General features: G+C 41.6%; 1 protein-coding gene across 12 annotated transcripts in view; it reads left to right on the forward strand.

Moving 5' to 3' along the window:
- Positions 1–14,366, forward strand: part of PLCE1 (phospholipase C epsilon 1) — a 348,858-nt gene that overhangs the window by 98,296 nt on the left and 236,196 nt on the right. For 2 of the 12 annotated variants that reach the window (XM_084994889.1, XM_084994890.1), the window contains exon 1: positions 2,433–2,740. The exons of 8 other annotated variants lie outside the window; for them this stretch is intronic. Coding sequence is in view for 2 of the 4 variants with exons in the window: in XM_084994887.1 (XP_084851013.1) it covers positions 2,458–2,508 (51 nt within the window). In the remaining 2 variants the exon portion in view is untranslated. Of the gene's footprint in view, positions 1–2,432; positions 2,741–14,366 lie in introns of those variants that run through there. 2 more of the 12 variants (XM_084994887.1, XM_084994888.1) reach the window with 1 other exon arrangement.

Below are 14,366 nucleotides of genomic sequence, written 5' to 3' on the forward strand. Positions count from 1 at the left end.
CCCAGACTTGGCTCTCATTGTCTTGCCTGTGATGAGCCAGAACTGCATCCACCCTCTAAGGATGGATATTTACCACCACTGGGCATATTAGCAATAATTTGGATAATTTTGCCCAAACTCCCGTTGTCCTGTGTTGTAATGCTTAGTGCAGTCTCCATTGGAAGAAAAACCTCCTTCTGCCTCCATTTCTCCAACTAGGTTAGGAGCCTTTGGAGAGCAGGACCAAATGTCAGTAACCCCTGCGGTGTCCAGGATGAAATAGATGTTCAAAAGTGTACGTTTACTAAAGTACAATGTACAGGTTCTGAAGGAAGTTTCCCAAGAAGTATTCCAGAATTGCTCTGAGTGATAAGCGTGTTAATAGAACAATGGGCAGTGTAGTATAGATAGAGTATTTAGGCTCTGGACTCTATCGGGCCTGACTCCAATTCCTACTTGTCCCCTTTACCAGCTGTGTGGCTGGCCTTTCACAAATCCTTTGTTCCCTCTGAGCCTTCACTTCTTGGCTGTGGAATGGGGATAATGATGTGCCTTATAAGGGGCTTTTATAAGGAAAAGTGAGAGTATTCATGTAATGCCCTAAGCACAGTGCCTCTTGCATAGTAGGCTAATTCAATAAATGGGATCGTTTTATTTTACTATTATTATTATTTGTTGTTGTTATTGTTGTCATTTTAGATTGAAGTCTCATTTGGGTGCATGCATTCTGGTTTTTTTTTTTTGTTTTTTTTTTTTTTTGTCTTTTTGTCTTTTTTGTTGTTGTTGTTGCTATTTCTTGGGCCGCTCCCGCGGCATATGGAGGTTCCCAGGCTAGGGGTTGAATCAGAGCTTTAGCCACCGGCCTACGCCAGAGCCACAGCAACGCAGGATCCGAGCCACGTCTGCAACCTACACCACAGCTCACGGCAACGCCGGATCGTTAACCCACTGAGCAAGGGCAGGGACCGAACCCGCAACCTCATGGTTCCTAGTCGGATTCGTTAACCACTGCGCCACGACGGGAACTCCCGCATTCTGGTTTTTTAGAAATAACATCTCACCCAGCATTCACATCATTTAGAATCATATGTCATGGAGATTTCATGCTGGAAGGAATCCTAAATCCAATCTCCTAATTTTACCAGGACTCAGAAAGGGAAGTGGGTTGACTAAGGTCACACTGGTTCATGGCAGAACTGAGCCAGGCCAGAGCTTCTTTTGTGTGACATCTGATTCTTGTCCCTGCATTTGGAGGTTTCCCACCTTCCTTCCAAAGGCCTGGCAAAAAGGCCAGGAGCTCTGGGGCCTGGAGTTCCTGGGTAGCAACAGCCAAGGATTTGGTTTATGCATTTGGGGAGGTGCAAACACATGCTTGTCACACCTTCGTGTAGTAACACTTTGTCCCTTTGCAGAGTGAAGAGCTTGCTTATGGTGGTGTGGTTGTGTAGCAGGTAGAACTGGCAGGAGTAATGGACTGATAGTTGAGTACACCAGACAAACTCAGTACCACTACTTCGGTACCAGGTTTGAGCTTTGGCACCTGCAGAAAGGGAACAGTAACAGTATTTGCTAGGTAGGGTTGTTGTGAGGGTTAAATGAGGTTTGTAAATAAAGTGCTTAGCACAGTGCCCGGCATATGGTAAATACATTTTTAAATTTCATGTTGTGATCATTAACACATGCAAAAACAAAAAATCTACCTCTGGCATCCCCACCAGTCTCAAGCCAACCTCAGATCAGTGGTGAGAACCTTACCTGGTCTCTCTCTCAAGCAGGTTCTATTGACAAACCCTTCCCTCCCCTCACCTGCTCTGATCCAGCAGCAGTGTAGCCTCTCAGATCTTCCCGTCCCACCCTGGTCAGGGACCATAAGATCCTGCAGTAATCAATAGTAGTTGCCCATCAGTAATAGTATGGTGTTAGGAACTCCTGGACTTTCTTATTCATCAAAAATTAATGGGAAGAAAAATGGACTTCTAGCTTAAAGAAACACTGCTTTTCCTTGGAGATGCCTTTCCTTTGAGGCATTTGCACCTGTGGGAGGCTCTGGCCCCCTGCAGCTATGGCAGGCTTCCACTTCCCTGGATTGGTGCCTTGACACCAGCTTCTTTGCTCATGAACGCACTGGATTCTGTTTGTTACCTTTTTTTCATCTCTACTAAAACTATGAGGAATTGAGAAGTTCTGAATTTCTATTTGAAAAACATGATACTTGGTGAGACCAGAATAATCCAAATAACCCTAAATTTACAGAGACTAAATTCATAAAACACAGGGATGAATTTTTTTCCTCATCTAGCTAAGTTGTATTTCATAGTGATTTTTACAATGCCCTGACTCTGGATGGGGGCCCTCCCTTGATTCTGGATATTACATCATTTCATTTCAGCTAATGTAAACACTCATCACCCTGCGTGTTATAGGATTTTTAGTACAGTTTGAGATTGGGCTTCAGTTGGTGGGTCATTGCAGTGATGAATGGTTTCAGAAGGAAGTGCAGCAGGAAGAGGCTTTGCGGGAATGGAAGAGGTGAGGCAGCTCCATGTGAGATTCTGCAAAGGGATTAAGATTTGGCACTGGGCTTGGTTTCTGTGCAGCCTCTTAGGCAGAGAGCCTCAGGAGAGGGAAGCAGGCTGTCAGCTGGGGCTTTGCACGCTCTCAGCCTGCCTTGAGGGTTGGTTGGTTCCTCCCTCTGTCTGCAATACCAAGTTTTACCTTGTTAAAGGATGGATGTGGATGTTGGAGGCTTAAAGAAGACCAGGTAAGGATTCCCATTGTCCAAGAAGTCCCCCGATATTCTTAATGCATGAAATTCTGGGGACTGTTTCTTTACTCACACCGCTGTGCAGTGTTAGCCAAAACACAATTCCTCTGAGACATTTCACAGAGGGGATCAGTGAAGTTTCTTTCCTACTTAAGGAAGTTTCTAAAATATTTTCACCCAAAATAGTTAACTATACAGATGCAAATTTCTCTTCCTTTGAAGATACAGCTTTAAGATTATTTCTGTGCATTTTAGTCTACGAGGTTTTGAAAGGAATCCTGAGGGTTCATTAGATGTTTGTTTTTCTTCCTTTTATAATGGCCTGTGGTGTGTTATGAATGTATCATTATATTCTTCAGATACTAGTGTGTGAATAAGTTGGTCTTCTTTTTGCAGATTTGATTTTTTTCCTTATCTTTTGACTTATGTGACTGTCCTTAAGTACAGTTAATTTTTATGAGGAAAAAACTATACTTAAAAGAGTTCAGTACAATTATATTTGATGGCATTCTTTATTAGAATGAGCTACATGTTTTTTGATGCTTCGCATATACCTTATTAAAACTTTTTTCCATGTAAATGTCCATAGTTAGGGGAGAAGTGATCTTATCGGTGTAGTTAAACTCTTTATTCACAAGCATTAAAAGCATGTTAGACCTTTGATAAGATCAGCTCAAGAGATCATTGGAAGAGTAGTTTTCTGCTTACCACCAACTCAATTCCAAATTCTGTTCCTTTTCTTTAAAAAAAAAAAAAAAATTCTGGGGTTAAAAATAACCCAGAATAAAACTTGAAAACTGTTTTGTTTCTCTGTATTTGGCTAACTTCATTGCTGAGTACTATGTTTAAGGAATTCAAGCTATGAAGACTACTCTTGAAATGGCTCACACAACTCTATCTGCAAATTTCTATAACCCTTTTCAAGAGCATATGATGTTGTATGAGTATTAGGATTAAAGTTTTCAATTAAAAGTTCATTCCTTCTATACCTCCAGTTGATGGGTAACAACACCTTTAAGAGTAACATGAGAAATCATGACAGTTTCCTGACACAAGCTCATTTTTCTTCCTGTGGTCAAAGTAGTGTGGAGGTGTCAGAGTGAGGATGGGGGCACTTGATACACCAGTTTACTGTAAGAGTGTGGGTCTCTTGGTAGGAGTGAATAGTGGCTGTTTGCAACAGATGGATAGATATAGGAACTCCTGATTTCTATTATTTATTGAAAATAAAATGTTTTCATTCAGTGTAGGCGACTCCGCTTTAGTTGGATGAGAGAAGGTTTCTGAATCCAGTTGTTCCTACTGTTTTTGTGTAATGAGCCCTTTTAGTTCACGTGGTCTCTGTTTCTTCCTTTGGGAAACAGACTGGCAGTAGAGCGTCTAGCATTTGCTTTAACCGAGAACTTCAGCCTTTGTGTTGTCTTTTAGTGCGATGGCTGATAATAAGGCAGGCTTAAGGTTCAATTTGAGAAGGTATGAGAACTGTAATCTTTAGGAAAAGAGAATTATGCCAAGGCTTAAACATGCAATCTCTTAATTGTGCCATATTCATGCTCTGCCGATTATTGAAGAATCTAGATAAGCTATTGTTACAAATGCTTTCCATATTTAAGCTTTAAAAAAAAAATCATACTGTACAGTGTGGAAATGGTGAACCCTGATGTTGTCCTGCTTTGACTCATGGTCATGTAGATATATTAAGGGATTTCCTTGGTTCTCTAATATTTTTAGAAATATTTGATGAAATATATTTTGTTATATATTTGTTAAAACAAAATATGATTTTGTCAATGTATTACCTTATCCTCATTCTACTTTCTTCCTCCTTACCTGTCATTCAGGAGAGAGGGGTAATTGGCCAGGTAAACAGTTGGTGAATAATTAGAGGGAACATCTTAGAACAGTTGCTATTTAATTATCGTTTCCCTTCTAATGTGTTCTTGATAAAGGTTTTGTTTGTTTGTTGTTGTTATTTCTATTGAAATAGTAAGATGTGTATGTGGCTGAACAAAATTCAAGCAGTACAGAAAGGTAGATAATGAAAAGCCTCCTCCAGGGCTCCAGACCCCCAGTCTCCCATAAGCAGCACCTGAGAGAATTCTGAAAAGGAGCCAACAGTGCTTCTCAAACTTGAGCAAGCAACGCCGGCAGAGTCGGCTAAAACACAGCTTCCTGGGCTCCACCCCAGAGATGCAAGTTCTCCAAGATGGGGATTGAGCCCCCAAATTTGCATTTCTAGCAGTTCCCTAGGTGCTGATGCCACCTCCTGGGACCACACTTCAAATGATACTGGTTGAAATTCTTCTCCTTCTGCGTCCATTTTTCACTTTCTATTCTGCAGTTTTCAGAACGGCTGCTGCTGAAACGAATAGCCACAGTAACCCATGGGGAGAAACTGGGGTGGCAAATAAATCACATCCCTATAATCAGAATTGAGGTGGAGAGAGGGGTAGTAATGGGGGAAGGTATTCTGTGTAAATAACTGTGGTATGTGATGTACACACACAGAGAGTGAAGGGTATTGCCTTTCCGGTGGGCCACTGTGAGTTCTAGCTTTGATTACAATCTGAAGCAATGCCATCAACAAAAGTGAGCACAGCCTACACCAAAAATCTGTTTTTATAGGTTGTGTTTTTGTAAACATTTACTGTAGTTATATAGATATACACACATATGTGCTGGAAAAAAATGACTTGTCTCTGCCCCGCTCACCTCTGCCTTCCCTGTGAGTGTCACCACATCTGCCCTATTGTCTGGCAAGTGACACCCATGGATCTGCTTGACACAAATGAACCCAGGTCACACTTTGGTAGTGGGCGGAGTTGTAAACAGGTTTGTTCTCATGGAAACAATGGCTCAGTTAGTGTTTACTGGGGGCCAGTGTGCCACACACTGCTGGGCCCCGAGGTACAGCAATGTGCTGGAGAGATTACATCTGTGCCCTTATGAGACTTTGGGTATAGTAGAGATTCTAGGAAAGGAAGTAAGTCATCCAGAACGAGGATGGAGAAAGGGAAGACTATGGGGTATGACGCATGTGGTAACTCCGTAAGCTCTTATTTCTGGCACCCACTTCTAACACTTTCCAAAGGAGCTCTTGCTGCAAGAAGAACAAGGAGGTAGAACACCTACTGTGCTTGATTTAGTGTTCATTTCACACCCTGACTTGCTTTGCCACGAGGTGCCAGTTGAATCCAAACTGTTTAGACATCTAATGCTAATAATTTCCATGTTTTCACCTACAACGTGAAGATACACAGAGAAACAGCAGGTGTATGTGTGTGTGGTGGAGTGGAAGAGGTTTTACCAGAAGTGGTATCTATTCAGTGATTTATCTGTTGGGGTCAGTCTAACTAGGAATCCAGTGGGGTCAGCACATCATATCTGTTAGGAAAGCACTGTGGCAACCACTGAAGGCTAAGGTGGGTACAGGGCACAGGGAAGGCTTGGGGGCATTTCAGAACCATTTTGCAACAGTTGGCAAAGGGTGTTGTTATCTCCTGGCACTAATTGGGTAAAGATCATCTGGTGAAAATGATGAGAACAGGAATAGGAAATCAATAGGATGGAAGCTGTCCTACGTATGCTCTGAGAGTCACATACCCAACTCCTCTTTGGTCTCAGTACCACAACTTGGAAGCATACAGTAGGAAAGTTCTGAAAGCTAATTTGGGAAGCTGAAAAAGAGGCTGAAGATCAGAACCTTTTGTGATCATTGCTGAGCTATGTAGAGATAGATAGATAGATAGATAGATAGATAGATAGATAGATAGATAGATAGATAGATAGATAATAGATTGCTGTAGTACATAGTCTTCATGAAACAGGTGAAATTCAAGGGTCCTGCTAAGAGAAGGGCTCAGGGCTTTTGAGTTTCTCTGAAACCAAAGGCTCTCATGAGAAAGCTGGCAAAGGAGAATAAGAAATCAGGATCATGAAGCAGATTATCAGAGTAATGGAGAAATCCAAGGAGCCTCAGCATAAAAATGCCATCAGGAAATGCCTAGTGAGTGGAAATAGCCAAACAGCTAATGAAAATATGGCAGTAGAAGGGGGTTATAGCCACCTGACAAGGATAATGAGATTGAGCTGGAGACTGGAATAGGACTGGCCAAGCTAAAAAATCGGACCAATTAGTAATAATGAGGGTGTTTACTCGCTTGTAGATTGGCACAATACCTCCCTGGGATGAATTAGGACAGATGATCATTTCCTGTACTAATGATTTTATAGAAGAAAAGGAAGAGAAGCACCATAGAAGGTGCAGGAAGTATCTGTGTGTGAACACTGATTTAATAATCCTAATAAGTTTAACAGTCTGGTTCAAGGATGGAAAACCAAGATAATGTATACATAACAGGAGAATGGAGAAAAAAAGTGAATAATAATTATGAAAAAGATTATCATAAACCTCAAGAATCTTGCCAGCTAATTTTTTAAAAACATTGTCAACACCATTTGGGAAGCACATAGTAGGACAAGATTCAGAAAACCATTTAGAGCATTGAGTTGAGAAGAACTAGCTTCCTTTTCCTACCCCACCTTCCTTAGCTAAGATGATAAAGAACCATTTGCTAAACACTTACTGTGAGCAAGGCATCAGGCATCACCCTCTATGTGCCTGCCTTCATTTGATCTCATCGCCCTGGAGGTTGGAATAATAATCTCTATTTACAGATGCAGCTCAAAGAGCATTGCTCAAGGCAGAGATGTGTTCCCAAGAAACATATCTTCTGGAAAAATATAAAGTTAATTCAGGGAAGAACAGGGAAATCCACCTAGGAAGCTCATGAAAAAGAGCCACATATAATTTAAGGAGTATCTTATAAGAAACAGACATTAATGCAAAAATCAGAAGGCCTTTTAAAGTAATTGGAGTGAAGGAGCCAGCCAAAGACATGGTAGAACCTTTGTAGATTATCAGAATACTCCTTTGGATGTATGAGAAGGAGCCAGCAGGAATAAATAAATTATTTGCCTTGATCTTTTCAGAAAAATATATCAAACTGAATAACACTCTTAAATCATCTTTAGAAGCAGAGGTACTAGATCAAGTAGTAGTAGATGCACAGAATGTTCTAGACCTAGTCGACAGACTGGATATGGATAAATCATGGGGACAGCTTGGCATTCATCCAAAGTTCTAAAAGAATTCAAAGGTGGAATTGTGGGGCTGATAGTGAAAACAACTCATCTTTAGCTTCAAAAAGCAACAACCCCCCTAAACTTTTGTTGTCCAGAAGAAAAGTTGCCTGGCTTCATCTCTCTTCACTACTTCATTTGAACATAAATGAACATAAATTATAATTGATGTGTATGAAATATGTAATATAATAAATCAAATAAGAAAATACACTTAAGACCACAGTGATTTTAAATTCCCAAAGCCTGCGGTGTCACAGTCTTGAAAGTGGTTGTGAACATTTCATTCTTGAAATTTCTGAGAATTACCCAGCCCCTTACAATCAAGTAAAGTAAGTTTATAATTATTCATGTGAACTCAGTAGCAAAAGCCCAAAAAAAACAAATGGGCAGTGACTCAGGGTTTCAAGAAAGTATTCGTCATATGGTTCTGCTTCACTTAAAGGAAAGAAGATTCCTGCAGCCTCGGAAATGGACACTCACTATCCATTAATTAAATAAAAGGCATGTGGAGGATTTGGAAACTAATCAGCTTTTGAGCCCTTAACTGCACAGTCCAGCTGCCCGATTTGTCTGGTGGTCTGGCCCTGCTCCCAGCTGGCTTAGGCCTTCTTCCCTTTCTTATGGTCTTGACTTTGTCTAGTTTTGCTCCATGACTAGTCCAGATGCCCTGTTCTCTGCTTTGCCTCAGGTAGCCCTAGTTCTCTATGCGGGAGTAGAATGGGACCAGTGGTGGGGCTGGCTGGCATCAGAAAGCAACCAGAATTTGTGCTTGGTGAGATGGAGAGGCTGTACAGAGAGCTGGTCAGGGTTAAAACAAGCAGGAGTAACTAAGAGATGGGAGCTGGGCTGAAGGTCATTTAGTCATTTAACAGGTCTTTTTTGAGTGCAATGTGCCAGGCATTATACTGAGGATACGAATGAGACAGCCATTGTAAGAAAGATAAATAAACACTTAGACTAGAGCAGGGTCTGTCCACCTTAGCACTGGTGACATTTGGAGCTGGACAGTTGTTTGTTGTGAGGATAGTCCTGGGCATTGCAGGACACCAGAAGCATCCTCTGTCATACACAGTTTTGACAACCAGAAGTGTAGATATTGCCAAATGTCCCCTGGAGGCAAAATCATCCCTGTTGAGACACAGTCAGGTATGATAAGTGCCTGAATGGAGAAAGAACAGATGATTGAGGGGGCTTCTGGAGGTCCCCTTCATCCAGACCTGGTGGGGAGCAGAGGCCCCCTGGAGGGTCATATCCGCAGAATGAGGAGCCCTCAGGTGAAAGTTTGGAGGAGAAGGGCCAGGAAGGAAAGTGCTCCAGGCCAAGGAAACAGCCAGACCTAGAGACCTAGGGCCGCTGGGTGGTTACTCATGGGTGGTAGACACCCCTTTCAGTACACAACTTTACCTGTTCCCCAGAGGCAGATTTCACACCCAGGGTCCACCAGCAGGTTAGTGCCTTGTGTGTGCTGTGCTTATGCACAAGTTGCTGGCCCCAGGGAAGGAGCAGTGTTGGTTTAGAGATGCTTAGCTTAGTGGTCACAGGTACAAGAGAAGAAAGGGTTATTCATTACCCTTCCTGGTCAATTTTCTGTAGAAGTAGAATTCCTTTCAGCTCTAATTGTTTCTTTTAGCTCTTATGTCTATTTTTGATTAGCTAAACCTAATCAAATTAGAGCAAGATTCAAAACTTGGTAGCAGAAACCTTCTTTTCTCACATGGCTACTCCAGGAATTGTTTCCAATGGCTAGTAAAATTATAGACTGTTTCAGCTGTTTTAACAAATAATATGTTCTAATCACCTGTCAAATGCTCCCCTCTTCCTTCTACTCCCTTTGTAACTGATTCTTTTCTAAAGAGAATTGTTTTTATTTCTACCAGGAAAAGGCTGTGAGCCACCTCCTGGGTCCCCCTCAGGGCTCACATATCTTCGGGAAAGATGCACTCAGTGTCTTGCTTCGGCTCCATCCCCTCTGCACCCTGCCTCTGCTGTGGGCTTCTTAGTCACCACTGTACCTTATGGGCCCTTCTGTTCCTTAATAAGAATAATTGACACTGGGCACTTACTGTGTGCCATGGCCATGGGGCTGCTGCCTAGGAGAGGAGCAATAGGCACTAGAAGTAGGGGAGAGGGAAGTAATCAGGCCTGGCACCATACCAGCTACTTTCATGTAGGGTATTTCTTCTCATCCTCTTGGAAAACCTTACATAGTGGATGGTATCATCCTCATTTCACACACGAATAACAGGCCTGATTTCACACAGCTACTAAGGAGTACAGGTGGGATTGAGCCCACCTGTTAGACTCTGATCACATGTTCCTTCCAATTCCATGTTCTGGAGAAACCTCTCAGGCCCATGGGCCTTGATGCAGCCCAGCTCCTAGGCCATTAGGACCAGTTTTTTGGGGTGTTTTTAGGCTGCCAGGCAAATCTGGAACTTGAGGGACCTCCAGAACTAAAAGTGAGGCTATCTCCAGTTGTTCTGGGGGGGCTTCTTGTGATCCAGATTCATCCTTATTCTGGCCATCACTTCATTGCTTTATCCGTAGATTGTAGAGGTGGCTTCACCAGCAGGGGCCTGAGTTCTCTTCACCCTCTCAGCTGTCCAGGTTACTGTTCCCATGGGCAGCAGGGAATGAAACTAAAGAGACCAGGACCAGGATTTAGGAGACCTAGATTCTAGGTACCCCTGCCTTTCACTTGCTGCTTATCTGTCATTCGCAAAATGGTGAGCCAACCATAAGCCCTACCTGGTTGTCTCCACTGGTTTCCCTGGGTTTGGAATAACATAATGGGTGTAAAGGCAGGCTGAAAAGATGTACCATCTGCCACTGTCAAGAGGTCCTCTGTCAGAGCTAGGAGGGACAGATTACCATCGAATTGGCTCATAATAGGAACTCAATATGTGTGTATCAAACAAAGGAATGAAAGTAACTCCATCGGGAGGTCAGTTCCAAAGAGGAACTTTAAACCAGCAGGACTGATTTCCATTGTCAAGCAAGCAGCTAGAACATGTAATAAAGAGGACTCTGTGAACACTCAGCTAACACAGCATGTTAGGCACAAAGCATTATGGCTTCTATAAAAGAAAGTACCAAGAAAATTACATCTGATAGGATCCCATTGATTAGCTAACCACTGCCTCCTTTGACAGATGAAACTGGCTAGATCAAGTTCACATTCAGGCAGAGATAAAGCTAAGACTATTTGACCTATCTGTTAAGGTCTGCTTAGACTGTGTATGTGGGGAAATGGAAACCCTAGAATTTTTTTTTTTTTTTTTTTTTTTTGTGGCTACACCTATGGCATGCAGAAGTTCCTGGCCCAGGGGTCTAACCCAAGCCACGGTGGTGACAATGCTGAATCCTTAATTGCTAGCCTACTAGGGAACTCCTAGAATGTCTTTTATTTGGATTTTCAAATAAGGTTTCCCAGCAAAGTTTCTTTTTTGTGTGTGTGTGAAGTATTTTTTTATTAAAGTATAGTTGATTTACAATGTTGTATTAGTTTCAGGTGTACAGCAAAGTGAAGCAGTCATTAGTATAAATATATCCATTCTTTTTTCCCATATAGGTTATTACAGACTATTGAGTAGATTTTCCTGTGCTATACAGTACGTTCTTGTTAATCATCATTTTATACAGTCGTGTGTATGTGTTATTCCCACCCTCCCAATTCCTCCCTCTTCCCAGTGGCTTCACTGGGAATGATAAGATTGCTTTTGAAATCTGTGGTAATGATAAGATTGCTTTTGAAATCTGTGAGTTTCTGTTTTATAAGTTCTTTTGTACGATTTTTATTGGATTCCACATGTAAGTAATATCATATATTTGTCTTTCTGAGTTACTTTACTTAATATGATAATCTCTAGATCTATCCATGTTGCTATAAATGGTATTATTTCATTCTCTTTTATGGGTGTGTAATATTCCATAATTTATATGTACCACATCTTCTTTATCCATTCTTCTGTTCAGTTTTTTAAGGAACCTCTGTATTGTCCTCCATAGTGATCACATCAATTTACATTCCCACCACAAGTGTAGAAGGGTTCCTCTTTCTCCACACCATCTTCAGCATTTATAGTTTGTAGACTTTTTAGGGGGGCACTTTTTGGGGCCACACCTGCAGTATATGGAGGTTCCCAGGATAGGGATCGAATCAGAGCTACAGCTGTTGGCCTACGCCACAGCCACAGCAACTTGGGATCTGAGTGCCATCTGCAACCTGCTCCATAGCTCACAGCAGCGCTGGATTCTTAACCCACTGAGCAAGGCCAGGGATAGAACCCGCATCCTCATGGATCCTATTCGGGTTGGTTAACCACTGAGACATGAAGGGACCTCCAGTTTGTAGACTCTTTGATGATGGCCGTTCTGACTAGTGTGAGCAGATACCTCATTGTATTTTCGACTTGCTTTCCTCTAATAGTTTGTGATGATGAGAATCTTTTCTTGTATATATATATTTTTGTCAATCTGTATGTCTTCTTTGGGGAAATGTCTATTTAAGGTTTTCTGCCCATTTTTTGAAAATTTTTTTATTTGATATGAAGCTCCATGAGAAGTTTCTATATTTTGGAGATTAATCCCTTGTCGGTCACTTTTTTTTTGGCAAGGGTTTTCTCCCCTGTAGGTTATCTTTTTTTTTTTTTTTTTAAGGTTTCCTTTGCTGTGCAAAAGCTTTTAAGTTTAATTACATCCCATTGGTTTGTTTTTCATTGTCATTATTCTAGAAGGTGAATCAAACAAGATATTGCTGAGATTTATGTCAATTCTGCCTGTGTTTTCCTCTAGGAGTTGTATAGTATTTGGCTTTATATTCAGATCTTTAATCCATTTTGAGTTTATTTTTGTGTATGATGTTAGAGAATGTTTTAATTTCATTCTTCATCACCCATTTCTATTAGAAACTCTGTAGAAAGTGGGCATGGAGGGAACCTACCAACAAAGGTTCTCAAAGCATGGATTTAGGGTATTCTATATTGACAAGGTTAGGACCAACTGTACTATGCTGAGGAGAGTACTTCATACATGGAGGGAAAAGTGAAGTCAGTTTTTTTTTTTCACAGTATTTGTTCACTAGTGAATCTATTTATTCAATTCAATCAATATATACTAAGCACCCACAACTGTGTGCCAGGCACTGTGCCAAATGCTGCGATGTGGTGATGGACAGACAAGCCCCTGCCTGATGGAGCTTCCAGGCTTCCTGTAACCAGACTTTTTCTAAAACAGCTAGAGAAGGCATACAATGAGCTGCTCAAGGTAATTAGTGGATCTCAACCAGAAGACCTCCCAAGAGGGCTGCATTAGTGGACAGGGATATAACACATGTGTTTGAAATGGGCATTTCCAAGTGGGAGCATAAGGCTTGGCAAATTGGAGTTTTAGATAATTCAGTTGTTTGCCTAGAAAGGAGAAAGGTCAGAGGAGGGAGACCTGTGAGGAGGTGGCTACCACAATCCAGCTGTGAGGTGCAGAGGCATTAAGTGAGGCTGGAGCAGTCGGAATGAAGGAAAAAGGTATCTGTCCAAGTCATGTTCCAAAGCGTCACTAGTTTGCCTGGTTTAGGGATGAAGGGAAGGAAAGCCATGAAGGTGATGCTGAGGTTTCTAGCTAGAACCAGGGAAAGAGATGGTAGTAATGGTAGAGATGGGATAATGGAGACAGTTTTTTGGGGGAAAGGTGACAAAGTCAGTGTGGAGCAGGCTGATTGGGAGGGGTGGAGAATGGTCCAGGGGAGTGGTCATCACAACAGGTGTTTAGCCTCACTTGAATGAGCACATTTGGGAGCCCAAGGAAGAGGAGGATGACTTTGCATGTCATCAAGGAGACTGAGCTCTCTAGGAAGCAAAGCAGGTAAAGAACAAAAGAGGAGATTGCTGGGGATTCACCAATCATTCTTTCTTTTTAAAAAACACGTTGCTGTGGTTGTGGCGTAGGCCGGCAGCTACAGCTCCAATTCGACCCCTAGCCTGGGAACTTCCATGTGCCGCAGTTGTAGCCCTTAAAAAAAAAAAAAAAAAAGAGAGAGAACGAGAGAGACGAAAAACAAGATTTTGTCTTGTTTTTTGACAAAATCTTGTCAAAAAAAATCTTATTCTGTTAGGTTTTCAAACAAATGCCCACAAATGAGAATCATACATCGAAGCCCCATGTGCCCATCACTTTTCTTCAGCATTTATTAATATTTGCAAATATATTTTATCAATCTCCTCCCAGGAGTAGTTTCCCCTCCTGCTGGAGTATTTAAAGGAAACCCCAGATTTATATCATTTCATCTATAAAAACTTCATTATATATTCTTTACAGAGAGTCTTTTTAAAAACTTAACCATAGTAAGTATTAGCCTAATCTAAACAAATAAATAATAATTCCAAACAGTTATTTAATAATGAGCCTAGGAGTTCTCTCTGTGGTGCAATGGGATTGGCAGCGTCTTTGCAGAGCCAGGGCACAGGTTCTCTCCCTAGCCAGC

The sequence above is a fragment of the Sus scrofa genome, chromosome 14, assembly GCF_054392235.1.
Source record: "Sus scrofa isolate SSC_HxYL_T2T_F1_AM1 chromosome 14, Sscrofa_HxYL_maternal_Yorkshire_Landrace_v2.0, whole genome shotgun sequence".
NCBI lineage: Eukaryota > Metazoa > Chordata > Mammalia > Artiodactyla > Suidae > Sus > Sus scrofa.